At 42.5% G+C, this 26,011-nt stretch overlaps 2 protein-coding genes across 4 annotated transcripts in view; one reads left to right on the forward strand and one right to left on the reverse strand.

Moving 5' to 3' along the window:
- The window catches only part of LOC125774700 (steroid hormone receptor ERR2), a 34,630-nt gene extending 21,907 nt beyond the window's left edge, over positions 1-12,723 (reverse strand). Inside the window, exon 1 of one of the 2 annotated variants that reach the window (XM_049444868.1) lies at positions 12,274-12,723. The gene's annotated coding sequence lies outside the window, so the exon portion shown is untranslated. Of the gene's footprint in view, positions 1-10,449; positions 10,811-12,273 lie in introns of those variants that run through there. The other variant, XM_049444869.1, reaches the window with a different exon arrangement.
- A 1,074-nt stretch (positions 12,724-13,797) lies between these two features.
- LOC125774721 (uncharacterized) lies at positions 13,798-24,294 on the forward strand. Of its 2 annotated transcripts, XM_049444893.1 has the most exons (3): positions 13,799-14,047; positions 14,965-15,004; positions 16,554-24,294. In XM_049444893.1, exon 3 carries the CDS (start codon positions 16,720-16,722, stop codon positions 17,593-17,595), a length of 876 nt encoding a protein of 291 aa, XP_049300850.1. In that variant the 5' UTR covers positions 13,799-14,047; positions 14,965-15,004; positions 16,554-16,719; the 3' UTR covers positions 17,596-24,294. The 2 variants fall into 2 exon arrangements, with proteins under 2 accessions (XP_049300852.1, XP_049300850.1); XM_049444895.1 differs by lacking the exon at positions 14,965-15,004 and having other exon boundaries at positions 13,798-14,047.
- Positions 24,295-26,011: the final 1,717 nt, after the last annotated feature.

The following is a 26,011-nucleotide window of genomic DNA, read 5'->3' on the forward strand; positions in this document are numbered from 1 at the left end:
TCATCGGTTCACCACACATCGACATTACGGGCCAGCAACATTAACCCTCAATTATTTCGCTTCCCAAAAATCGTACCAGCAATCATCTGGAATCCCAAAGAAACCCGACCAGATAAAAATCGGCTGCCAAAAATCGCGAAGTCGATGAAAGTCGGTGTTTTTATCGCGATCACGCACACACCGTTCGGGGCAACAAGATGTGTATGCTGGTAAGGCTCTTTGATCCGAAAACAAACACAATTTCATGTTTCAATGTGTTCTCGCTTCTCCGCGATCTTCTTTTTATGTTTATTAACAATTCCATAAACGCGTTTCCAGCTGAGCTGTATGTATACGGAGCATTTTAGTGTCGACTGTGTACTCGTTGAAACAGTTGCTTTGGTGTTGGTGCATCACGATCATGCTGGCGTGACAAATGTACACCGCAACCGTATGTCGCGTCTATCATATAGTGGGGGATATGATCGTCTTAACACACTGACACCGTTTCTTGGGCTATTCCCCAAGTTCTCTGGTTCTTCCCGTCTTCGTGAAACCAAGAAAAGCCAGTACGGTGAGAAGGTTACTTTTGTCCCTCTTTTTCATAGCAAACCCTAATCGATAACCGTAGCACACATTAAGAAATAATTATTTGCACAATATTTTAAAATAATACTGCAAACGACAATATGATAAACTTAAAGAACCATCAAAACACCATAAAAATCGAATCACATCCACAAAATGGTACTATAATCCGTTAATGTAATAAAAAAAAATCAAACTTAGAATAAAAAAAAGCCTAAAAGTGAAAGTAATGACTATTTTATTGCCATCATCATTGCCCGGGCGCTGCCTTCCATTCGAAATGCCATTCGCTGGGCAAAACAAAATCAATGCATTTAATCACTTCTGTACAATTTCTACACAAATCACGCTCACGCTTGAAGATACCATAATCAACAAAACCGATTATCATCGTCTACAACATCATCCAGCTTATGCGTGAAACAAACGGAAATAACGATATAGCTACAGCCATCCACTTTATATCGCTAATGTGCTTTCCACCACAGACAGAACAACGTCATCATCATCGCCGTCGCCGTCTTCGTCTGGGTGTAATGAATCTTACAATGCGTCCAGTCATTCCGGTTGGTGCTGGTTGTTGGAAGATTTTTTTTTCGGTGCCAACCTTGTGCCGTTGACGACCCACCGACACGCAAAGCCATTTTCCACCAGAAGGAATCATCAGTGCATGGGCATGTGTCACATTATTTAAACATATTTGAGCAAATTACCCCACGGAAAGCAAATGGGTGGAAAAATGCCGACAGTTTTCCGCCCGTCATGGAGGGGGGGTTGAATGATTTTTTTCTGGCTGTACCATTCCCTGTGCCATCAATTCACTCCCAACTCATGTTCGGTTTTTTTTGTTAACGTTTTTTTTGAAAGTCGAAAGTTTTATTGGAACAAAATATAATATTTTTGAAAAGTTTGAAATATTCATCTCTTTATGAAGTTGTTAAAAAATCATTATAAAAAAAACATGCTCATGTTTCACAAGCCATTTAAGAATGTCCGACGAACATTAAAACTCAAACAAAGTTAAAAAATGAGCGAACCTTCCAAAAGAAACAAAAGATATCTCAACAAAACTATACACAAAAGCACATAAATTAATTTTTACAACGAAATAATGTTATTTTCACTGCTGTACAATAACTAATTATTGCTATAAAGCATTGTAATAGTATTATCAAATTAAGCAGATTCCAAAGCAGAACTATCAACTACTTAAAACATTAGCTAGGAAATCGACATCCAAGCTGGAATATGCCAGCTGTAGACCTTATGGTGAGTGCTTCCAAACATTAACGCACACACCAACAGCCAAATGGTGCGTATGGAGCAATGCGGTACGCACTACCGAGATATGTCTCGGAATGTAGCCTCAAAGCTCATCAAACACACGCACCAAAATACACGCAATGATTTCAACCAGCCGCTCCACCAAACCAATTCTTATACCTACACCCCACGGGTCCAAGAACTAAAGCCGAAAGTTACAGCAACTGCAAACGTGTGGAGCAAAGATGGAGATGGGTCCAAACCCCCCAACCAACCAGCGCAAAAAAACGCTACAAAACATAAGCAAAAAGCAAAAGGGGAGAAATACAAATGCACGCACACACACACACATATATACGAATGAACGCGCCGAAGCCGAACGTACATTTGTGCAGAATTGACTAAAATAAATCTTTCCATACTGACCCTGAACTTGACTGGGGGCCCTCTTGTCTCGCGGTCCCGCGTGCCATTCCAACGCCTCTCTAGGCCCCTTCACAGTCCCAGTCCGACATCCGTATTGACCGTCCGTACTTTGCCACAAACGAGCGCACACACATACATACATCGCAAGTCTTTCCCATCTGCAGCACGCGCGATGCAAACGCCGTCAGTTTCATGGCCAAAAGCGAACCGTTCCGTCCCGGACTTTTCGCTGGTCAGTTTCTGATGTATGTGCAGTTTGTGGCCCAAACCCGACATACACTGACTAGCGTTATGTTATGGCCTATTTTTTTTAAGCACCCTACCTTTCTCTTTGCATTTCTTTCCGTTTGTTACCGTTTGGCAACAGTTCGAACACTTTGCAAAAATGATCGCAGACGAACCAACAAAAAAAAAACCATCGCAAAACGTATGGTAATGATCGCTATTATTAACTACGCGATCGTTTATATTTAGTGCTGTTAAATTTTTAAACAAAACTTCACAAACTCCCCCAATATGCAGCTAATGAAACATGTACATAACGATCGCACCCAGAGCGGTGAAGATTAAATAACACTTGCAACAGTGTAGAAGATGCCGGATGCACACACGCGTAATGCAGATAAAATGAAAGAGAGAACTGACAGAAACGAGACACACGCACACATTGCAATCTGTTGCAAAACAGCCGGCAGTCGCAATGCAGTTTCGGGGGATGGAAGGTTGCATCCGTACACATTACAGCATACGTAACACGACCACCAACACGTATCGATTGTGATAACACAGCGAAAAGGAAGAAACAAACTATTCACCAACACAACCCGCTTCTCTTCATGATAATGCAGCACCAGCAGAATGCACCATGATAATGCAGCAGATGCCAAAAAAAGGCGGAGGGGATGACGATCGTACACAATAAAGCTACCGAACGAGAAGTGATGGATGTTAATATTAATATAATTATCACAAACAAACGAAAGAAGCAACTGATCACTTTGGAGTGGCCCCAAAAAATGATTATAGCGCCATTGTGCTTGTGCCTTCTTTTAACTGATCTAAACCACGCTGAATTGTTAATCAGTAAACGGCAAACAAATGTTTTGCACTGCTTTACACTGATCTTTTCCCCGTTTCAGTTGCTTTGTTTCTACACTTACTCAACTACGCTGGATGAGCAACATCCGATCAGTGCTGCATTTAGCCGTCTTCGACAGCATCATGTGTTGCCCACCCCAATTCGTTGACGGCCATTGTTTGTGGAGTGCAAATGATCGTGGGGTGATCGACCTGTCGTCGTCAAATTTGACAGTCTCATCAACGGTGACGGTGTTCGCTGTGCTGCTGCAATGGCGTAGGAAGTGCAATAAAACGGAATGGCGAAAAGCAAACGGACTTGCATGACTGTGTGGTAGAGTTCGTGCACAACTAATAAGTAATTATTTTTTCTGGTTGTTCTAATAATTATATAACCCCTTTCATTAATTATCAATATTATTCTAGCAATACTAGGTGGTTTAGGTGGTTTCCCAAGAAAAATAATTAGTATAAATATTCTAAACACTTCAAAAGTAAATCCATCTGTAAATCCAATAGGAAGGAACGATACGATCGTCCGATCGTATATCCTTCCTATAGTGACTAAGCACATTTCTCCTCACCAGCATGGCTTTATGCCTAAACGTTCTACTTCGACAAATCTTATGTGTTTTGTGTCTTTCGTGATGTCGTAAACGCCAAATAGATGAAATTTACACGCGACTTTAAAGCAGCCTTCGATAGTTTGCCTTACATTCTACTTTTAACCAAACTCGAGAAACTTGGATTTGGAAGTCCAATTCTATCTTGGATGGGATCCTTTCTCTCAAATCGATCTTATTCAGTTAGATTGGACAACTCGTTCTCGTCGTCATTTGTGGGTTTGTCTGGCGTCCCTCAGGGAAGTGCACTTAGTCCTATCCTTTTCTCCCATTTTATCAACGAATTTCCATCAATGTTCTTCCAAATGATGAACACCTCCTTTTGGGTGACGATATAAAAACCTTTCTTCCCGTGTCCTCGTCCTCCGACTGTCGATCTCTCCAGAGTTTTGCGAACAATTTCTCTCTTTGGTGTTCGGAAATTCGTGATCCTTTATGTCTTAGGGCACTGTACTGTTGCTGGGTTCGATCCGTCCTTGATTATGCCAGCGTCATGTCGACTCCAGCAGGAGGTACTGCTATGCAGAGACCAGAGAGAGTTCAGAGGAAATTTACGCGCTTCGCAGTACGTAAAATTCTTCACGGTTAGTCTGTTCCTGTACCCTCTTATTCTCTCCGCTGCCGATTGTTGGGTTTAATAGATATTGAATTCCGCCATTGACAAGCGCAATCCTACTTCGTTTCCTGTATCCTTTCCTCCGAATTCGATGTCCCTTCCCTCCTTAATCTCCTTGATAATCTTAATTACCACTGTATGTACCCTCTCATAGACTTCGCGACAGACCTCCCATCTATATCCCAACTCGCCGTTCGGTTTTTGACCAGAATGATCCCTGGTTAAGAGATCTTCAAAATATTGAAGAATAAAAACTAAAACATCAATTAATAAATACGTCAGTTCTCGTGTTAAACATAGGAAACAGTTCCATGGTTTTGACCTACTGAATTTCGGTCCTAAGTGCAGTGCCAACTTGGGAGATCATCCCCTATTGTAGCAAAGAGTAAATATGATCATGTTATGAGAATACTACCAGACTACCAACACTGGTTTAGGTTATGTACAAGAATGCATAAGGAGGGATACAGACTGCACAGACACTGCAGGAACTCTTGGCAATTAGAACAAAAGCGGAAAATAAATAACTTTTCCCTCTTAATTCCTTATAACCTTACACATGCTACACTGCGCAACACTAATGACCTCCGTTTGTAAAGCAAATTTCCTTGTCTTACCATGCCTTTCGTATCATAAATCATATTTCGCACTTTAAAAAAACACTTTCCGTTCGGCAATGCTGGATTAATAATTCATGTCCTCGCTTCGACAGTAACGCTTTTTAATGTCCCGAAAAATCACCGAAATTGGTGTTTTAAACTGCATATTAAGCTTGCAAAAAGAATTTATGCCCGTAAAGACTACATCCAGCAAGCTGATTCATACGTCAAGTACGTACGTTAGACAGACGCGCACACACACGTGAGAGTGTACACCAGAAAAGGGATTTATTTCATTCACGTTCCCCAATTTACGACCCCCGTCCGTTTCTCGATAGCGAAATTCAGCTCGCAAAAATATTTCATTTTGCGAACCGTTTCCGAAGCGGCAAATACTCAAAGTGCAAGAAGTGTCCACCCGAATCCGAATCTAAATAGCTGCACGCCTTCCCAGTACCTTTCGCATCTCTGGACAAACGCACCACAATCCCCGGGCCCCCTGTCTTCGAGCCGGCATCGTAAAAATGTTTCCATCATTTTTTGTTTTTTAGTACAACAAAACCAGAATTATAACCTGTACACCGTTTTACAACAAACTCGCCACTTAGAACGTGCGAATGTGCGTTGCGATAATGTGCATTTTTCGACAGGCGGCAAAGGGTAGCAGAGAAACCGCACACCAAAAAAAAAACAATAACCAAGCAGCAACAACAAAATCGCTTGATCGATCGTAAAAAAAATAATGCAAATCAACGCTCGGTAAACCTCCTACGCGCAGCAATGCGTTGACCACCCACGCAAAAAGCAGGCATCATTCACGGAGGTTCAAGATCTCGTAAAGCTAGCGGATATGGCCAAAACAGAAAAAAAACCGCGCACCAGCAACCCGTCAAACCGATCCCTATCTGTCAAAGTGAGGCTCGCGTGTCGCCGCGTTGTACCAGAGGAGCAGCAGCACTTTGGCAGCCTTTGCACAATGCGACTCGGAGCCATAACCATTTTTACGATCACCGTACTACGTGTGGCTGCTGCCTTTGATCGTCGAAACGATCTCGTTCGCGAAAAGCGACCGGCTTGTCGTCAAAAAAAAAAGGAAGAAAAACCCGTGGACGTGGCGAGTGAGGTTAAGTGATGGTCGGTGATCAAATAGGGATGATGCATGTCCTTTTTTGTGGCGTATGTCAGATCTCCGCTTGATGCTTCTTAGGCGTTTTTAATTGACTTTTAATTAAAATGCAACGATTAACGAGCTTTCCGGAGTGCGCACTAGCAGCGTAGCAGATAAATTGTCAACGTTTGTGAATTGAATTGAAAACAAAACACACAAAAAACACTTACAAATCATAGGAAATCATAAAATGGCGGATATTTTGATGTACGATCAACCGCATTGGAGGGAGGAGGCACATTAAAACTACTTAAAGATAACCTCAATTCCTTTGCACCATACCGGCTTCAGCCAGCCAGTTGCCAACAGTCACACGTTCGTTCAAAATCCTTTCATCATCATCAACATCAACATCATCATGATCATCAGCAACCACTAGAATGCACAGTACCCACGTAAAACCGGCGTGCATTTTATATATGCAAATCATTTAGAAATCGTTTCCCTTTTTTTTGTTTGCTCTCATCATCTTAACGCCAGGTAAGGTTGGGGCAATCCGCACCAAAAAAAACAAACTAAAATCAACCGAAAAATCAAGTACCTCATGCCGGGACTATGCTTGGCTTGGTCACCTCCTTCCATTCCACCATACAACAATACGGCCACCAGCCGTATTGGGCACCATGTGGAGTAGAGCAGGTTGCACTTTTCGATAAATGCATTAAACGTGCGTGTATGACTCTTGCCGAAACCCGAACAAAACCTTCGCCCAGGTGATTGAACTAACCGTGGAGGAGGCTTGTACTTTTCTGTTGTCATTATTATTATTACCGCAGGTTTTGTTGCAAATGCTCTCTTCCTACTTGCTCTCGAGAGGAAAAAGATTGTTCGTGATTTATTCATATTTTTTTTCTAGTTCTTTTTTAAGGTTGGGGAGCTTTTTCTGTACTCTGCATGTAAGGAACACATGGATAGAATGGGTTGGCAAAAGCCAGACGAACGGAGATGCTTTATTCTTCATTACTTCATGTGCTGTGTGTTTTTTTTTTTTGTTACTTAATTTTGTTTGGTTCCCTGTCAAGTTGTTTTATTACTGTTCTACCCCGCATTAAACCTCCAGATCCCTAACCAACCAATCTTACCATTCCGGCTCCTAATGTACCAAAATTTGTGGTGCCCAGCAACAAGCAAAAAAAAACTCGATGGCGTCGACGGCGATGACTTGATGATGATGGATTTTTCTTTAATTTTTGCACTTCCTTTCCACCGCTGTAAAGGACCCCTCCCGGTGTCTCTTACACCTTGCCACAGTATTCGAAATAGCACTACTTTTTTTTGCATTTCCGCTTCTCAACTCAACGCACCGTAGTAGTTGGAAGGCGGGAGATGCAATATAAATTACTGACGTGCGACTTGCAACCGAATGGACTTGTGTTGTTGTTTTTTTTTTCGTTTTGCATCCTGTCTCATTTTTGCTCTTCAGCGAACAGGCTCGACACTCGACATATCGGTGCAATGGAGCACCACAAAGTTTGGCGTTTCGATGGATCGTTCGTCAAACCGTTTTGGAAGTGAGATGATGCACTTGATGTCTGCTGGAAACCAATGAGTATGTGTTGCAAAATGCTTTGAAGAGGTCCATAACCCACGGTGCACACGATGGCACTCGATGGCATATATCGATTCTTTACAATCAGTTGGCGGTAGTTTTCTTCTGGATGTATCGAATGGTGGTTTGCCTTTGGGGCCATAAGGTTATGAAGCATGATTTATCTGGTACACAACAATGACTGCATCACTAAGAGCAAGCATCAAGAATCGTGCTGAAATTCTGAATTTCTTAAAACTTACTACAATTTGAATCTCAACATTTTGGTCAGACTATTATCAAGTGGAAGAAAAACTTTTTTTTTTGAAAGTTTATGATCATCCGCCTAGATACTCTGCTTCTAGAGCTACACAAGGCCTTTATTGCTTTTCATTTTTTTAATACTATTGTTGTAGAATATATTGGGGCAAATTTTTTTACGAATAATCTATTCAGCCGGGGAGCGACTAAAAGTTATATACTATGAGCCCTCTCTCTCTCTCTTCTTGGCTTATCGACCTGTAAGGTCATGTCGGCTATTTCTGGCTTACTAGACTTATTTTTACCACGTAGCCGAATGGTCAGTCCTTGCTAGGGGGGACGGATTCGGATGGGATTTGATCCCCGGTCCAGTCGTGCCGAACTGGCGCCGTTTATCACATACACCACCAAATCCCATACAAAATTTTGAAAAACTTTATACGACTGAGCACTGGCACCAGCTTTAGTTAACAATTAGCATAATTCCATCATCATGTTCGACTAACCTTGTTTACATGCTAAAAATATTCACATGAAATTACTCTAATAACAGGTTAGCAGAAACGAATGACGGTGAGGTCTTTCAGGTGGGTAACTAAGTCGTCTCTGCTTACTAAATTTCTAGTGTTAAATATCTACTTAAAAAAAATGAAAAGAAAAAAAGATAACTCGATCTTAATCCATCGTAATGGTCAGCGGTGAGATCATCAACATCACCAATAAATAAAAGTGTTAAATTTCAAATGACCTTTCTTCTACTCCACATTAAACCATTCAACCTTTAACATGAAAAAAGTTAAACACCAGCATATTGAAATCTAAAGCATGTTCAACACACTTTCTCCATCGGTGGTAACCCAATCATGATCGCTGTCATACATCGGACAGGCAAAAAAAGTGCGTAAAAGAAACCTATTTTAATGATCTGACGCGTGAAAATTAATGAAACAAGTTCGGCAAAACAGCCACCACAATCACCAACGACATCCGAGCGCGACCGGCAGCGTATCGGTGAACGTGAATGTGCGCAATGCACTCAATAATCCTAGGGCGGACTCATTATTTTATGCACCTTGATAAGTGTGCATCGTGCGGACCCATGATACCGACCCAAATACCGTCAAACCGTGCCGCCGCCGCCACAAATGGCCCTTCCAGCGGTGGCATTATGATTTATCGTCACGATTAGGTTCAAATTGAACCGCGACCACAGCACACCCTCACACGAGGACAGCTGTACAGAAAGGTATTCCTTACCCACGGCGCTCGTTTCGTCCGGCAAACGGGGAAACCTTTCCAATTGGCGCTGCAATCGAACGTCAAACGGGTGGACCACTCGGGTTTTTGCTGCTGCTGGGAACCGGAATGGCAACGGTTGAATGCCGATTTATTCCTCCGTATCGATAGCACACATCTACTACAACTTTGCCTCCGGCCTGGAGGGAGATTTACCACGCTCTGAGCTGTGATGCTGGCAAAACAAATGGCAAACAAATGTGCAGTTTTGGTGCAACTATTCATTTACACATTTTCTTCAATCATTTACATAATGGTGCTAAATCATGTAAATTATAAAAATAAATTAGATAATAAAGTCATCACAACTTATCAACCGAAATAACTTCAAACATTTTCCCTACGATAGTAATTTGAAACAAAAAATCAATAAAGTCTGGCCGATTTTATAAAGTACAAAAAAATAACAACCTTAATATCGACCTCTAAACACTCTTCAATTCGTATGCAATTTCCAGCCTTTGTAGCACCTCGTCTCAATCATTCGATACTGTTGAATGCTCACTCATCTCATTCCGCCACATCGTACGCCAACTGATCCTGACGCACTAAAATGGATCCGAAAATTTGTCTCAAGCATCCAGGCACCATATGTAAAGGCAATCGATTGTATTACAAATAGATTGAACTGTCTGCATAAAACAAAAAATTTGCCGAAAACTCCAACCAACCCCCAGCGTCCAATTAGTGGTCGATATGCAAGAAACAACATTCAAAAATCGGTACAACTCCGTGTTACGGTCTCATTTTTATTCTACAACGCGAGCAAATGTTCAACCGTGAAAAATTGATTTTGCACGTCAAATGGCTCGTAGCTTGCGAATTCTAGCAACGGAACGTGAATTTTAAACCACTCGCCAAACAAAAAAGAAAAAAAGTGCACAATAAACAAAAAAAGAAAGAGCAAAAGTACAATATAATAAGTCAACAATGCAGTAAAACTGTTTCAATCCACTTGTCTCTCGGTTTTTTTTTTGTTCAAACTTTTGTAACCAATCTTCAATGCTTAAAGAACCTCTTCCTACCTTTAACACTTTTACATTTCTGGATCTTTTAATAAAAACACTCACGCACAAGTGACATTCTACATTAAGGGCCGGTTTTTTCGACTCGCAATATTAAATGTTGCACAATTTCCAAAAACACTACCAGCTTTCTATGCCGACAAACGCGACTAAGGAAATGAAACAAGAACGAAAGTGTGTGCTATTGCGCATTAAAGAATGCCTCCGTTGTCGTTTTTGGGAAGCAGGGAAATCCTCCTCTACTCTCGAAATTCTTAAAGCCATCGTTGTTCGTTCGGTACAATCTTACCCACAGTATCGTTCGTTCATTCCTTCTACTTTTCACGTGCAGAAGAACCTAATCAACCCTCCCCCCCCCCCCCACACACACATAAGGTCCAAACGAACTAGCAGGAGAATAAAATGCTCCAAATAGCGTGACAGGAAGCTTTCCCTTTTCTATATTCCTTCTTCCTGAAGCGATCCCCGAACGGAGAAACAGACGAACGAACAAAGAAACCTTCCAACTTGTCCGTCGACAAGGATATTCCGGACAAAATATCCTTGAACTCGAAACCCGAACCGGTTGGCACACGATTGAAGCACGAACACCCCGGGCCAGAAACCCGAAGACGTACCCGCAAAAACCGCAGCCAGATCCCGGGAGAAACTGTAGCAGTACCGGAACGTGGGGAATTCTTGCTGTAGGTCCGGGGTGGAAAAAGGCGGAAATGGAAAACATAAACACGCCATCCTGCGATCTGCTCTCTGTCTCATCGCTACGTCAAAGCTGGCTATGAAAAGTAATGACTTCTGTCATCTAAAATAAGCTTCAGGCCTGCTATGATAACCCGATTTGAACGCACTTTTAACGTAATCTCCCGAACACCCACAGACCGACTCGAAGACAGTGAATTAAAATGCGATGCAAGGTGTTGGACCTAATGCAGGAGAGGGGACGAAATAAACAGCATGAAACGGCGAGGTAAGTAGTACAAGATTGTTAACATATGTTGCCCTTTAACTCCTCAAAGTCTCTATGATGTGGTTGTGCGTAATGGGTGAATTTTCATTGAACACATGTGTGAACTAAGAGCACAATATCCAAACATCAGCTGTTTAGAGAGAGGTACCAGATAAGACAGCTTTATGGAAAATCAATTCCAACAGATATGCCTAAGTGAAGTTCCCTTCTTAAGCAGAGCACACTGCACGTGTGACTTAATTACATCATTGTTGAATGTTATGCAACTTCCAACGCCTCGAGAACTAAGCCACCTCTTAGACCAATTACACTCCACAGAAACGGTTGTGATAAATCTCGGTTCCGTCCTTGGGGCAAAACGTAAAGAAGGTGAGATATTTGATAAATATAGTAAACAAACACACACCATCCGTTCGACACGTTCAAGGATCCTCCGATGGCAGCACTGGTCTAGCGGGAGGAGCGTATAAACATCAAGTATACACACAGTCATACCGAGAGGAAAAGAGAGCAAACATTCTACGCAATCGCGAGCGCAAGGATACAAAATGGCCAGGGAAGAGCAACCCATAGTTTTGATTTGTTTGTGTTTATGATTCTAAACCGCATTGTTGAAACGCATTGGTAAAACATTGCATTTGCAATTTGAAGGACAATTTTGCACTGAGACACTTTCAAGGGTTGTTAATTGACATGCAGATCCATGGATAGGCTGCTGATGGACCCGTAGCTCTAAACATGGTTGCACAACCCTGACATGCACGCGTGTAAAGGAATGCACTGCAATATGCACCGGCCACTGTGTTGTTGTGTGCGTCTGTATTGAATTTTCCTCTTGTTTCTAATACTTTTCCACTTACCTTTTACGCGTGGACCTTCCGTAAAGTTTGTGCTTGATGTTGCAATATGTTATCCGCACTGTTTTCGACGCTGTAGTAGGACCGATCGTTAGGGACACTACACTGTACACACAAATGCAAATAATATCCGTGCCTAATCACCTGGGTACCTGAGTGCCACACCGTGCTTGTGCAATCCTTCGTCACATAAATTAATCCGGAAACGAAAAACGACACTGGCAGCTGCGCTGTCGTGAATTTTTCTGCACTAGCCACACCACGCACAAGGTTTGCTACATCAAGCACGTAACCTGCACAGGAATGATACTGAACAGCACGTAAGCAGAAGGAAAAACGAGTACAGATTAAAGGAAATTCACAAGTTTCACGAAAAAGTTCTCCGCTGGATTTTCTTCGTTTCGCACTTTACTTTCTTTTTCTCATTCTCTTGATAAATTTTTCTTCTAGTTGACACTTGACTGTTGACAGCGCCGTTGACAGTGGGTGTGTGTTTTTTTTGGTTCCATGAAAAAGTGTAGTTCACACACGCATGGTATGTTTAAGGATAAGCTATTGTATCAAATGTTACATCATCGCAAACGGATACAATTTACAAGTCAGCAAAAATTTAGACATCGTTCATAAATGTTTGTTAAGCTTTTGGTAAAATTATGGCTGTTTACCCAGAGACAGTTCCTTTGCCTAATTTCGGACCAGCGTTTTAAAACGCCTAAAATCAGAACAAAAATCCCGGTCTGAGTTCAAATTACGATTCGGTCGTGTTTTTTAAGCTATAAAAGATATTAGTCAGCTAAAGTTGTACTTTTACAAAACCGGATTCGAAAACAATCATTTGTAATAAGATGTAACACTGACACTTATCAAGATGTCTGAACCGGGCTTTATACCAAAATGATGCTGCCTGTTTCAAAACTGGGTTGAAATTGTACATTTGTTTTTGATGAACGTTGATTTATTACAAATAAAAGTAAAAGGAATAGTACAGCTGCTTCGAAATAAAGGGAATAATTTACAATTTTTCACATTGTAATAAAACAATTCAGAATTGAATCCTTTCACGCTGAAACCATGAAATGTTTCACATTGCGTAACAGCAACGTACGCAGCCAAAATAACCCTTCAATGGGAAGGCTACACTAATTACAACGACGATGCATGGTGTAATATTTAGACGTTCTAGGTCTCATTTAAGACTCTCCTATAGGCTTGTTCTATTTATGAATAAATGTGTTTGATGGTATCAGTATTTATAGTCCTTCCAAAATGCGTTTCTTGTTTTTTTGTCTGCGAACCCATGTTTCAAAAAGACAATGTCAAATGGTTATATTTACTAAAGTCCATTAATCGACATGGTAACTTCCTGCTACCACTAGAATCCGCTGAAGTAGTATTTAGTTCGTAGCATCCACTTGGACACTACAAAATCTGAAACACTATTAATTTCGGAACTCTCCAATTGACAACTGATATTTCCTGTAGGTACACCTTGTGCTAGCTTGACTGTCAAACGTGATTTGACGTATCCATTCGTTCGGGCAAATTCCTACCCGATGTAGTCGAGACACGACTAAGCACAACTGACATTTTGAATTATAAACTCGATGTGAACGGTTCGTTCGTCAGAGACTGTGAGCCAGAGAGTGTGGATGTGCGCGAGGTGTGAGTGAGAAGAGAAGAGAAGTGTGAAGGAGAAAAGTCTGAAGAAAAGCGCACGAGTGCTGGAAGAGAAAATCCTGGTAGCCGTTTTTGTGAAGTGGAAAAACACCTATTTTCCGTGAGTGTGTTTGCTACCTTGCTATCTGATAAAGTTTTCCTTTTAGAAAGTTCCAGATCCCGATTTCTAGCTCGCCTACGTTACGATAGTTGTTTTTTCTTTGTGTGGAAAACTGCTGCCCTATGACGCATTATTCCATTAAGCAATGTGTTCGCCTTTACCGTCGATTGTCACGTACGCACAATCGGAATTGTTTGAATGTGTGAATATAAAAAAAGGATTCATGGTATGAATTTGTACTCTTTTTGGGTGCTGTAATATTGGGGCAGAAGAAGAAGAAAAAGATGCAGAAACGTACTACATTGCTTTTAATGTGCCTTCCCTTCATGCGTGACCCTGGATCTCGCTACCCCATGTCCAAACGAATGGGTAGCTGTAGTGGTGAAATGTGTGTGCGTGTTTGTTTTTTTTTTTTTGTTTGTAATGTACGTTTTGTTCAGACGAGGAGAGGGTTGTTTTTTGTTACAACACATTTTTTGAGGTGAGGTTGTGAATTGCTCCCTCTACCAAGACATGGTTTTTTCACACCAGTCCGAGTGTGTTACATTGTTGAAGGCAAAAATGTTTATTGCGTTGTATTGTATGAGGGCCGCCGCCATCTTGTGGTTTCGTTCGTGTACGTGCACGTACACGTTCGAAAGCGACCCGTCGCATAATAGTGTGCGTGTGCGTCAAACACACATTTTGGTTGGTAGGAGGAAATGTTTTTTTCACGCCAAAACCACCCATTATGCTACATTTTCCGTTACATAAAATAAGTTGTTTAATTTTTTCTTTCACAATCTACCACAAAGTGACGATTCCACGTCATTAGCCAAACCATGCCATCTTAACGTAATCTCCTTTTCTTTAACATTTGGCAAACGACACTTAATTAATGTGTGTTTTTTTCCCTTCATTTCGCATTTCTCTTGCAGAGTTATACAACAACGGCTCATTTATACACCAATAATAATTGTAAGGAAAAGCGATTGTACCGTGAGCGTACACGCACGCACGCACGCACACTATTTGTTGTTGACATCAAGGCATACGTGCATTCAGCGTGTAAACCGAGCGTCCAGGTGTCGATCCCGGACCGCTTTATACACAGAGAGAGTGGCGAGGAAAAACAAAAGCCTGTGTGCTGTGTGTGTGTGGGGTGCGCATGAATCGCTAAAGAAAACATAGTGTTATTTTTTAGCAGTTAGTATTATAACTATTGTACTATAACTACGTGGAATTTCCTGGACAGTAAAAACAGGGGACCGAAATTTGCAAAGAAAATCGTTACAAAAGCGTAGGGTAGGCTTTTGACAAGAGGGTTGAAAACCGATTTTCCATTGTTTGCCATCGTATTTGTGCCTGTGCATGTGTGTATGTGCCCTTTGAAGAGGCGGTGCTATCGTACAACCTTACCAAACACACGCACACAAACATACAGCAGCAGCAGCAGTTGTGAAGTGCCGTTGTGCTTCATTACGAACGGGGCAGGAAAACGGGGTCAAAACAACCCTGAAAGAGCGACGGCAGCTGCACATAGCAACCGTTTTGCTGTGCAACGTCCAAAGCATAACAACGTCCCCTCCACCTAAAGGTAGCGCGCTAGCAACGAGAAGCAAGCGAAAGCAACAAGCGACCAGCATCGTAGCCTCATTCGTCGATGTGTAGTGCTGGTTGAGTGATCGCCCCTCGGACGCCGCGCGTGAAGCGAAAGGAACGAGCAATCCACAGCTCCCAACAACTGTGTATGCAACAAATGGTGGTGGCTTTTACTTATTCCATTCATATATTCTGTGATAGTAAGCGAATCGCCCCCAACGCAGCCCCCCAAAAGGAAACCCCGACGCAAAATAGTGCGAAACACAACCATCGTGAGACGAGGGGAAGCCACGCTGCAGTTTTCGGTCCAGTGAAAGGAAAGGTGCGAGTGTGTATTATTTTGCGTGTTTGTGACGAAGCGATCTCCCTAATTAAGGGTCAGTTGTCTGAACAAAGAAGAAAAAAGCCACCGATAGACCCGCACTGCATTTGTTTGTTTTGGCAGAAGAAGCGCAAAACCGACGGTTAACGTTCTTACTATACAAAAAAGATACAAAAGTTACGCTGTACAAGCTTGCATTTCATTTCAATCACAACCAGATATTTTCCACCAAATTGAAACAGCAACGAAAGGTTCGCTACCGTCATCATATATTTTCTAATTGTGCACAGTGTATGCAGTGCGTATGCTCCCCCCAAGAGTGCGTATGTGTGTGAGAGAAAGCAACAACAAGCAAAACTACGAAAGGAAGAGAAGGGAGACAACGGTTGCGAATGTGTAAAATCGAGTGCGTTTCTTTTCTTCTCTTTTGTTACTAATTGAAAGAGAGAATTAGGAAAACAGAAAGTAGTGCGTGAAAGAGTTAGTGATTGTTTAGTTTTTGTTTCTTAGCGAAAATCACACACAACTTCACTCGGAAAAACGTGAAAAGATCGTGGAAGATTAATATCGTTTTTGTTTTCCTTTTTAATGCACGTACGATAGGGCGCATATGTTTGTGCGTATTTGTGTAAATAGACGTCGTGGAAAAGGCGTCAGCGTGTAGCAGGCAAGGCGAAAGTGAAAGTGCAAATAAAAGAAGTGGTGAAAAAAAAACGATAGGAATCAAAACGAGAGCTGTGAAGAGAACCAGAGACTTCTCCAGGACGCGATGACAAACTCGCACAATCGTAACGGGCGAAATGCTGGCAGCGGTAACCATGCCGAGCGATACTTCCACAACCACAGCCCGCAGCAGCTGAGCCCCTCGGCACAGCAGCTGCACCATGGTGGAAACAATGGAAGCACCAGCAAGCAGCAGCGTGGTGGTGGCAACAATGGAGCAAACGGCGGAGGAGCGGGTAACCGTAGTCAGCGGTCACCGAGCGCAAACTACTTCCGTAGTATTTTCTCCTCCTCCAACACAATACCGATAGTACAACAGCAGCAGCAGCAGCAAAGGCAACCGTCGTATTCTCCTACCGGTGGACGTGCTGTAGGAGGCGGTGGTGGACGCCACAGCAACAACAGCAGCAGCAGCTCAAACAGCTTTAATCAACGCTCCAGTCCGAGCAATAACAGTGGTGGCAGCTTCCCGACGATGATGTCCTCACCGATGGGGGCTGGTGCTGGGCCTGTATCAGGTTCGCCGCCAAACTTTTCCCACTTTGCCGGCAGCAAGTGTTACGATGCACCCGCACCCACCGCACTGCCGAAGCCTCCCGTTCACTGGACAACCGTCGGTGGCGGCACTAACAGCATCAGCAGCAGCAGTAGCGTTAGCAGTTCCTTCTCGTCAATGATGATGATGGCGGGCGGTTCATCCGTCCAGTCTACGGTGGCCGGTAGCGGCAACACCAAAAAGGGGGCGGCAGGATCCTCCTCCTCCACCAACGGTGCGCTAAAGCAGCAGCAGTATCATCCGCAGCAACCGCGGCTGCGAACGAAGGCGATGAAATCGTGTGCATCGGCAGCGGCTAAGGCAAGCAATCGCCATGCCGCCGCCTTCACGCACAATCTGAAAACGATTCTCAACGTGCAGGCTTAACAACCCGTTACCGCAACCGAGTGTGGCAGAAGCAGCAGTAGCAGCGATAGTGTTGAACATGCGATTACAACGACGAGGACGATTGGAAACAGTGACAAAGATACGGTAATGACGAGCGTTTCGTCAAAGGTTGGCGGAAGTACCGACCAGCAACAAACGATGACGACAACACGGCGAGAAGATGGCGGATCACGAGCAGCACGCCAACGGAAGCGAAATCGACGGAAGAAAGCGAAGCAGCAGCAGCAACAGCAGCAACCACAGTAAGTTGTGCTGTTGCGTATTTCTATTACCTTTGAAAGATGACAACGAAAGCAACGGAATGCGAGGACTCTGAAGCCACAGAGCAGCACCTCAAGCAAAATAGGTAACGCACGCATCGAAGCAAACTACGGGGTGAAGCAGAAACATTCAAAACAGGGAGACAGTGGCAAAGTAAAATCCACATCCAACGATCCAGCTATGCAAGCAAGCGGATCATCAGTTGTGTAGGACACCGGATAAGGACGTGGTTCAAAAGCCCATCCACAACATCCATCCTACCCAAAAGTCATCTGCACGCGTTTCGTCATGGTGTCATGGATGAGAAAGTGTCTCCGCAAAAGCCTGTTTTCTTCCTTCTGTATGTAGCTTCAAAGGTAGAGAAACCCGTTTGCTTTAAAGGGATCTGAATCCTTTAAAGTTTTGGAATTCCCGGATAACTTGCCGTTTGTCGCTACAGACGACGATATATGGGGTGCGCATCCCTTGCCTCTTGGTGTCGTTTGCTGTAAACTAACCCCGGACTCTGTTGTCGCGCTTCAGAGTTGGAAAGCAAATTGCAGACGAATTGTTATTTGCCGGCCTGGGTACGTTTTGTTGCCGTCTCTGTGTTGAAATCGTGGCATGTCGCCTTCCGCAATTTGGTCGAGCTGATCACCATCGCCGTAGCTCACGATCGAATCGTCGTCAACATCGTGCATGATCATACTTGTTCGCAGTGAGAGCTGTATGCTGTATGGCTGTATGCCTGCCAACGTTTGTCTGCAGCAAGCAAGACAAGCAGAGAAGAAGAATCGCCGACAACCGTAGTGAAAGGAGAACTAAAAGGGAGATCGAGGCACGAAGAGGAGCGAGTAGTCTTACGTGTATGTATGTAAAGGAATCCTTATGACTATATGATTTTTTTTTTTCGTTTCGAATGTTCTGATTACGGTATATAATGATCAAGTTTAATACTTTTTACTTTGAACGATCCATTACGATGTGAAAGGACGTGACGATAATTATATATGACAGGACAGGAACTAGAGATACACAAACCACTAGCAGTGAGATAGAGAGATAGAGAGAGAGGGTAGCGGCTGTGTCTCGCAACCAAGATAGGATAAAGATGCTGGCAAAATTTTACGCACGCGAACACGGTAGGACAGAGTAGGAAGAATTTGGAGTACACATTAGTCCATGCAGAAGTTCATGCAGATGCCATCGTTGTGTATGGCTGTTGAAGAAGGGAAATTATGGTGCATTTTGGGCGTAAGTCGGTGGAACCTTTCCTACAAAGCCAGCGAGTAGCGAGAGAGAGAGACAGAGCAGTGGAAGGAAGATGATCGGTCAGAAATTACACGTATACAGTCCGATGTGCGTTGTGTGTGTACGGAGCAAACGGATCCAAGCACCCGAGTTCTGGAAGGGAGATACGATCATGTGTGTGGTGATGGGTGGATGTTTGTTTCCTTTTGTGTGAGGTGCTACCTATCACACCCCACACTACCCCAATCGAACTCTTGCGACTTGACATAGTCGTAAGCGTCGATTTTTCCATTGCTCCTGTTTTTGGCCATACCACTGTTTACTGAGAGAAGTAGAGGGAGTGCGCCAACTCGTGTTTGTACGGAACATTCAACAAAACGAGATTGTACGCGCGACAAATTTGTTGATTTGTTTTTTTTTTAATTATCTTTTCCATAAGATATTCCTATACTTTTAGTGCGTTTTAATTATAGTTGTACTAGCAGTGTACTTTGTACGCCCCAAAAAAACGATTTGGTGCCAAGCATTATGATTCAATCGTTAACGGTTGTTGGAAAAAAGTGGTTTCTGATCTCTGAATTTCTATTACTATTTTTTTTTGTTTACTAACGACCCTTCGGGGGAGATACAGTGCAGTACACGCGAAGGGCATTAGTTGTGGTCTGCTTCAAATCGAACATCATATCGGTTTGTCTATAGCTCACCTGTGCTCGAGTTGTCTCACAGAGGTTTACGTGTCCTTTTTTTGTTTTGTTGTATAAACAGAAATTTAACTAAAATTTCTAAACCTTCAAACCCGTGTATGCAAAACACTTTCATCGTGCTTATGTTTTTGCTAGGGGTACCTTTTATTTTTGTACAATTATTTCTAAGTCACCCATTCTTCTCTCTAACAGCAAGATGCAGAACCAAACTTTGGACTGAGGTTACATTGGGAAAGAATGGAAACCGGGCCCCATTCCACCGTGGCCATAGTTAGTTTCCATTCATTTTGTTGACGCTGGTACTCTAGAGTGTGAGGAGAAATAGATGTGGAAAATGATGTGGACAAACACACAACGGTCCCGTTGATCATCAGCCCAATATCAAGATTATTGGCGTAATGGATTGTTGTTTGTTTTTTTTTGTTTTGTTCTCTTTTTAAGAAAACGGTGATATAAATTTGAATTTTAAGAAACAGATTTTCTATGCTACTGAAGATGACTCCCGCACGCACGCACACGTGGACACGCGCGGCATACGGGGTGTGTACAATTAGCGCAAGGAGGAAAAGGCTGTGTGTGCTGTGCCGTGCGCCACCGGGGGTGTTTTGCATTATCGGACGCGGAGCGGGAACTCAGTTTCAATTGTACAAAGTATATAACAAATCAAACACAAACACACACCGAAGTAAATTTTTCACGCATTCAGAAGAGTATAGAGAGGGATGTGTGTCTGTTGTAGCGTTGAAACCCGGTACAAAGGTCGTTCATGTAAGGAACGTGAACGTTTTAGGCCTTTAGTAGCCTTACTGAGATTGGCAATAATGGGGTATGATGTTGTTCTACAGAGAAACAAAACACTTACAAAACCCGATCAGGATACGAACATACAGCAGTTTGTGGGCAAGTTTTTTGCAAAATCGTGAATTTCGCCCTGAAATGAATTTATGTAGTTATTTAGTTACTTCTAATCGCCGGAACATCATTTTCTTATTATTATTAAGTCATCTTCCTCTAATTGTGTGTACCTGCAAGGTGTTTGTTTCTCCTTACGACAGCTAGGTGTAAATTTATTACTAGGTACAGTTACCTCGCCGCTCCTTGATAGTCATTTGTAGTATTGTAGCTTAAAGAATTAAATTTTATCAACCGTATTGTTCAGTGTTTGAGAACATTTTCGATAAATTTGTTCTGCAGTGCAGAACATTTGGAACTATCTGTTCAATTGTAAATCATATGAAATTCTCACCGTGATCGGAATTTGTTATCGAATAGTTTATGAAATTAGAAAGATGTTATTTTGCATGAAATTTTAAACAGACATTCTATACGTATCACCGCAAAACGTAACTGTATCTAGTAGTAAATTTGCTTAGTCGTCAACCAGAACATTTTTCATTGTCGGGGTGAGTTTTCAAATCAACCCCCTGACATCCCCCCACCCAAAAGAACCATAGTTTCGAAGACGATCGACGATGCAGTTCGTAAAAATGGTTCGATTCGTTTCTGCAATATTCACGAACGTATGCAATATTATTTTTATGTATAGCTCTGACTTTGTTTTCTTATGTTTTTTTGTGTCCAAGTAATGGAAAAAATATTACTTCTGACACACAGCTCAGTATGCGTCCCGATATCATCCTCCATACAAGTAGGCACAATCTTTGGCACCTACGAACCTACTGAATGTGGTTATAGAACAAAATACCGCCACAAAAGCGGTAGGGAATTGCTGGTTAACTTTGGCAGCTAAAGACATTAAACTCTCGCCAAACGATGCGATCCTTTTTGGGGGAAAAAAAACGCAAGGCGAAGAAAGTAGCGAGGCGCGCAACAATTGCAGTACAAAACTCAAAACCAACACTAACTGTATGTGTTTTACTAGGGTAATTCGTGTGTGTGTGTGTGTGGGGAGGGTGGTGGTTGAAGTGGGGATGGTAGCTGTCGCAAACAAATGGCGTGTCCTTGTTGCGAGGCGGCCAACCTGCGTGATTGTGAGAAAACGTTCTTCATCGTTCACCAGCTTACTTGTGGATGATCGTATGATTATGCTTACGGGAGAACACGAAACACAAAATACCACCGGTAATGTAAAGCCCCACCACCCGCACTACACATCATACATTGGCACTAAGTGTTGTTATTACTAATTGCTTGGTGTCCTGTGTGTTGTGTGTGGTCCGTGTATTAAAATTACTCATGCAAAAATGGGCAGGAAAACGAATATGAGTAAAAGGGATTCAAAATCTAGCGTAAGGAAGCAACAGTGTGGGGGGGTAGGATTTGTGATGTAAAACTGTTGGGTGTGTGTGTGTGTATAGGGGTAGATTTGAACTGTCCTCCCTCCTCTCCCCCGCTTCCTCCCATTCTCCCAACATATAAACTGTGCTACTAAGCGAATGTCGAACTGAACGGAGAAGGAATAGTTTGCAAACAAATGGGCAACGATTGTAGCGTTTAGTTTCAAACAAAATATCCCACCAAGGGTGGTTTGGTAATGCATTCTTCTTTCTTTTTGTTTTTTTTTGTTTGTAAAATGATCTGCTCAAACCTTCTAAAATAATCAAAACGTGATATAGTTTCTGAAGTGCAATTGCATCCGGTATGCTAATTTATTCCTGTCTCACATCTTCCTACAAACAAATACACACCCCCTGCCTTACCAGTGGATCCCGATCTCCTTTTTCCCTTCGTGTCCCCATTTCCTTGTATGTCTTATTTGAAAGTGTGATAAAAAATGCCTCAATAATTACTCCTTTCCCCCCTCTTGTATTAGTCGTATTAGTTGTATCACCCATTGCAATACTTTCATTCATAGGTTTTTTTTTGTCTTAAATTAATATTTCTTTTATTTTTTTTCGGACGTTTCATGACACCAAAATCCGTAAGACCAACGCGGGATGGTATCTTATACGCTCCGAGCCGTACCCCAGATCTCAAATGATTGCGAGCAAGGCAGCAGAATGCGGTTACGCTTGTTTGTGTTTGTAGAGCGTATTTGTGTTCCTTCATACTCTTCTTAAGGCCCAATTGGTATGGAAAAAGGGAAAGCATAATTGTGCGTACAGCACAGCATAACAGACAGAAGAAGCATTTTTTAGTCAAATAAGAAGAGGCCGCACGGGAACTGAACGTTTCCCATTCCAGTCTGCTAACCGTTGCCTGCCGATTGGTTTGTGCCGTCTAAGAGAGAAACGACGACAAGTGAAGATGCGCGCGCAGACATGGGTGGACGTACATTTCAAACGACTCGTCAACGAAATCCCTGGTTGTTCGATGTTTCGAGCTACATGTTGAAAATCTATTATGCTGGTTGAACAGTGACAACGTGTGCGTGTGTGTCCTGTATCGGTTGTTTTACTGTCGAGCTACAAAATCGAGCTAAACGAAAGATCATCTTTCTTTCATCACAGCTGGAGAGTTTCTTGGAAAGTGAACGATCGCGATTTGTTGACCATGTATCGCCGTTGCTTTAAGCTTCAGAAAGATTACTAGACACGTCAGGGAACGATCGCCAAACAGCTAGGATGTGACGTCCCCAAGGCTGTTGCATTGTCTGTGTCCGGCTCGTTTGAAATGTGTGTTGCCAGTATGCGACGCTTTTGCTCTACCAACGAAAACACGTAATCGCCCCTTAGAATAAAAATTCGCCCTACCTCCCCCTCCAAACATTATATGTTTTATTTTATGTGTATTTCTAACTCTATACAACTTATGTGCATTCTCTTTCTCCTCTACACATTCTGTTTCACCTTGATTGTTTTTCTGTGTAAAATTAAATGTTAACGACCTTGTATTTGTGTTTGTCTCATGAATGTATTTTCCCTTTTCGCCCTGGTGTCATCCCCATGCCATCACTGTTTGTGTAGGTGAGTGTTGAACGCAGAACGAACGCACGAAACGATACATAAAAAAGTACAAAAAATATCTTTCTTTTCATTCTTATATGTTTAAGTGTTTGTGTTTCTTATCATTTACCCTTCATCTTTATTTGTTTCCCTTGTGTTTATGTTTCTCTTCACACACGTACACAACATATCAATAGCAGAGTGTTTTGTGAGACACGGTGATCGTTTCAATACAAACACCGAATGTAGTGTAAAAGCTGGCTTGTAACGATAGTTGTTACAAAAAAAAAAAAAACCCCCTCCCATTGGTACCTGAATCTGGCCAAGCATATTTGCCATTTTTCTCCATACTTCGTGACATTACCTTTTGCAGTAAAAGGCGCGTTGTTTCAGTCAGTATAAATTTACATAGAACTGTGCAATGATACATTCACCAGACAGTGGCCCGTGCGCCTAATTCAAAGATTATCTAGCATAAACTTGGCCACATACAATGCTCAAAACATCATCATTCAATGTTATTTTCATTTTATCCCTTTTCATTTCTCCCTGTAAAAAAAAAACAAAGAATTAAAAAAAAATACAAAAAAGTTCGTTTCGGCTAAATTCTACAACACACACACAAACACAAACAACCAGTGGTGATTGGCATGGAAATGACCAGCTTCTATTGGTTTTTCCATTTAATGATTAGTGCTTTAACGTTAACCAAGTTTATTTTTGGGTGATTGATCTGGAAAAAATGGTTATCGGCTGATGTGTGTGATGCAGGGAAAACGAACTAAATAGGACGAGGGAAGGATGGGTAAAATTAACAATGATTTGATCATTCGAAAAATAGAGAAAAACACATCATTTCGCGACCATTACGCGTATTCATACAAAACAGACACACACACGACAACGGTGTAGGGGAAAGAGAATGGACAACACTATACATAAATATATCTATATATACATCTGTTGGTGTCCCGTTCCACCGCGCCCCACACGAAATAATCCATTGGATTAAGATCCGGGGAGCTGGGAGAGGCCACACATTCGGCGCGGTGAAGTCGTTGAAATTGGCCGCCAACCACTTTATCGTTTTGGAGGCTGTATGGCACGGAGTGGAATCCTGCTGGAACACGTACGGTCTGCCGTTGGCCACTCTCGTGATCCAAGGCTTCACGACGGTGTCCAGCATGGAAATGTACCCGTGCGCGTTCAGCCTCAGCCCCTGCTGTATATACACCTTAGTAAGTGGATAAAACGTAAGGAAGGACATTTTGAAAGGAATTTCCGGTTGTGCCACTATTTGGTTCTCATGGAGAAACTACTCGCAGGATATATCGTTGAATATAAAGAACACAGGGAGTTAGCGAGAAAAATTGCTGTTGTCACCTGTCCAGTGTCCAAAATGTTGTCCAACACGGCCAACATAGCGTATTGGTTGTATTGATGCCCACCCCTTGATGTCTTGTTTCCCGGCGTACCCGGAGGGGCTCTGTTGGGAAGTGCCTGCGAAACAGACGAAGCATTTCTTTTCCGTTATGGGTTTTGTTAGAATTTTAGAACATTAAGAGTACATCGTTCTGTATATTACAGAGCGGATAAGGAGCGATACGGACGGACGACCGGTTCCTAGTACGATATGATAGGCGTGCGAGAATTTGACAGAGGATCTACAGACCAGAGAATCACTGTAGCGTCAATTCTTGCGTCGCTCGGATACGAAAGAGCGAAACGATTGACCAAGTATTAATGCGTCCGTATCGTAGGATTACTTTTCCCGAACGGACAGAGCCAGAAACACTCACGGGGGGTGTAACTGATAAAACCTTGGGGGTCAATGTGTACATAGACAAGAACTGGCTGCAGCTTATTTCGCGCTTCTTGTTCTATGGCATCACTGATCATGGGCCGGGGGGGGGGGCACAGCGCATGATCGCTCCACTGATCGTTGCATAAAAGATCATTTCTCCAAACACCAAAATTTGTTTGCATCCCATTGCTAACAGGTGTGTGTACAGGACGACACGTCGGAAACAGAACTAAGCTTAACAAAGGAAGAAATATTACATCCCTCTCCACACACCCACACATACACCACACAGCACCAAATTTTTAGCATACAAATTAAGAAATAGACATACGCAGGCAGGAAGAATAGAGAGAGAGAGAGACAGAAAGAGAAAGCGAATGCAAGAAAATAGTAGTGAGTGGTGGTCCAGCGTATTGATCCTGTAGTATGTTCCTATGCGCAGCAAGGACACAAAAGTGGCAACACCACAGGAAGGACACAGGGACACGGACACACAGCTACAAGGTTGTTAGTTGCATGCGAATTTAAAATGATTATAAAGCAAACAGCAG

The sequence above is a fragment of the Anopheles funestus genome, chromosome 2RL (genome assembly GCF_943734845.2).
Source record: "Anopheles funestus chromosome 2RL, idAnoFuneDA-416_04, whole genome shotgun sequence".
NCBI classification, from domain to species: domain Eukaryota; kingdom Metazoa; phylum Arthropoda; class Insecta; order Diptera; family Culicidae; genus Anopheles; species Anopheles funestus.

What these genes read in the sequence shown, in the direction of transcription:
- LOC125774721 (XM_049444895.1), top strand. Translation starts at nt 16,720, where the DNA reads ATGACAAACTCGCACAATCGTAACGGGCGAAATGCTGGCAGCGGTAAC.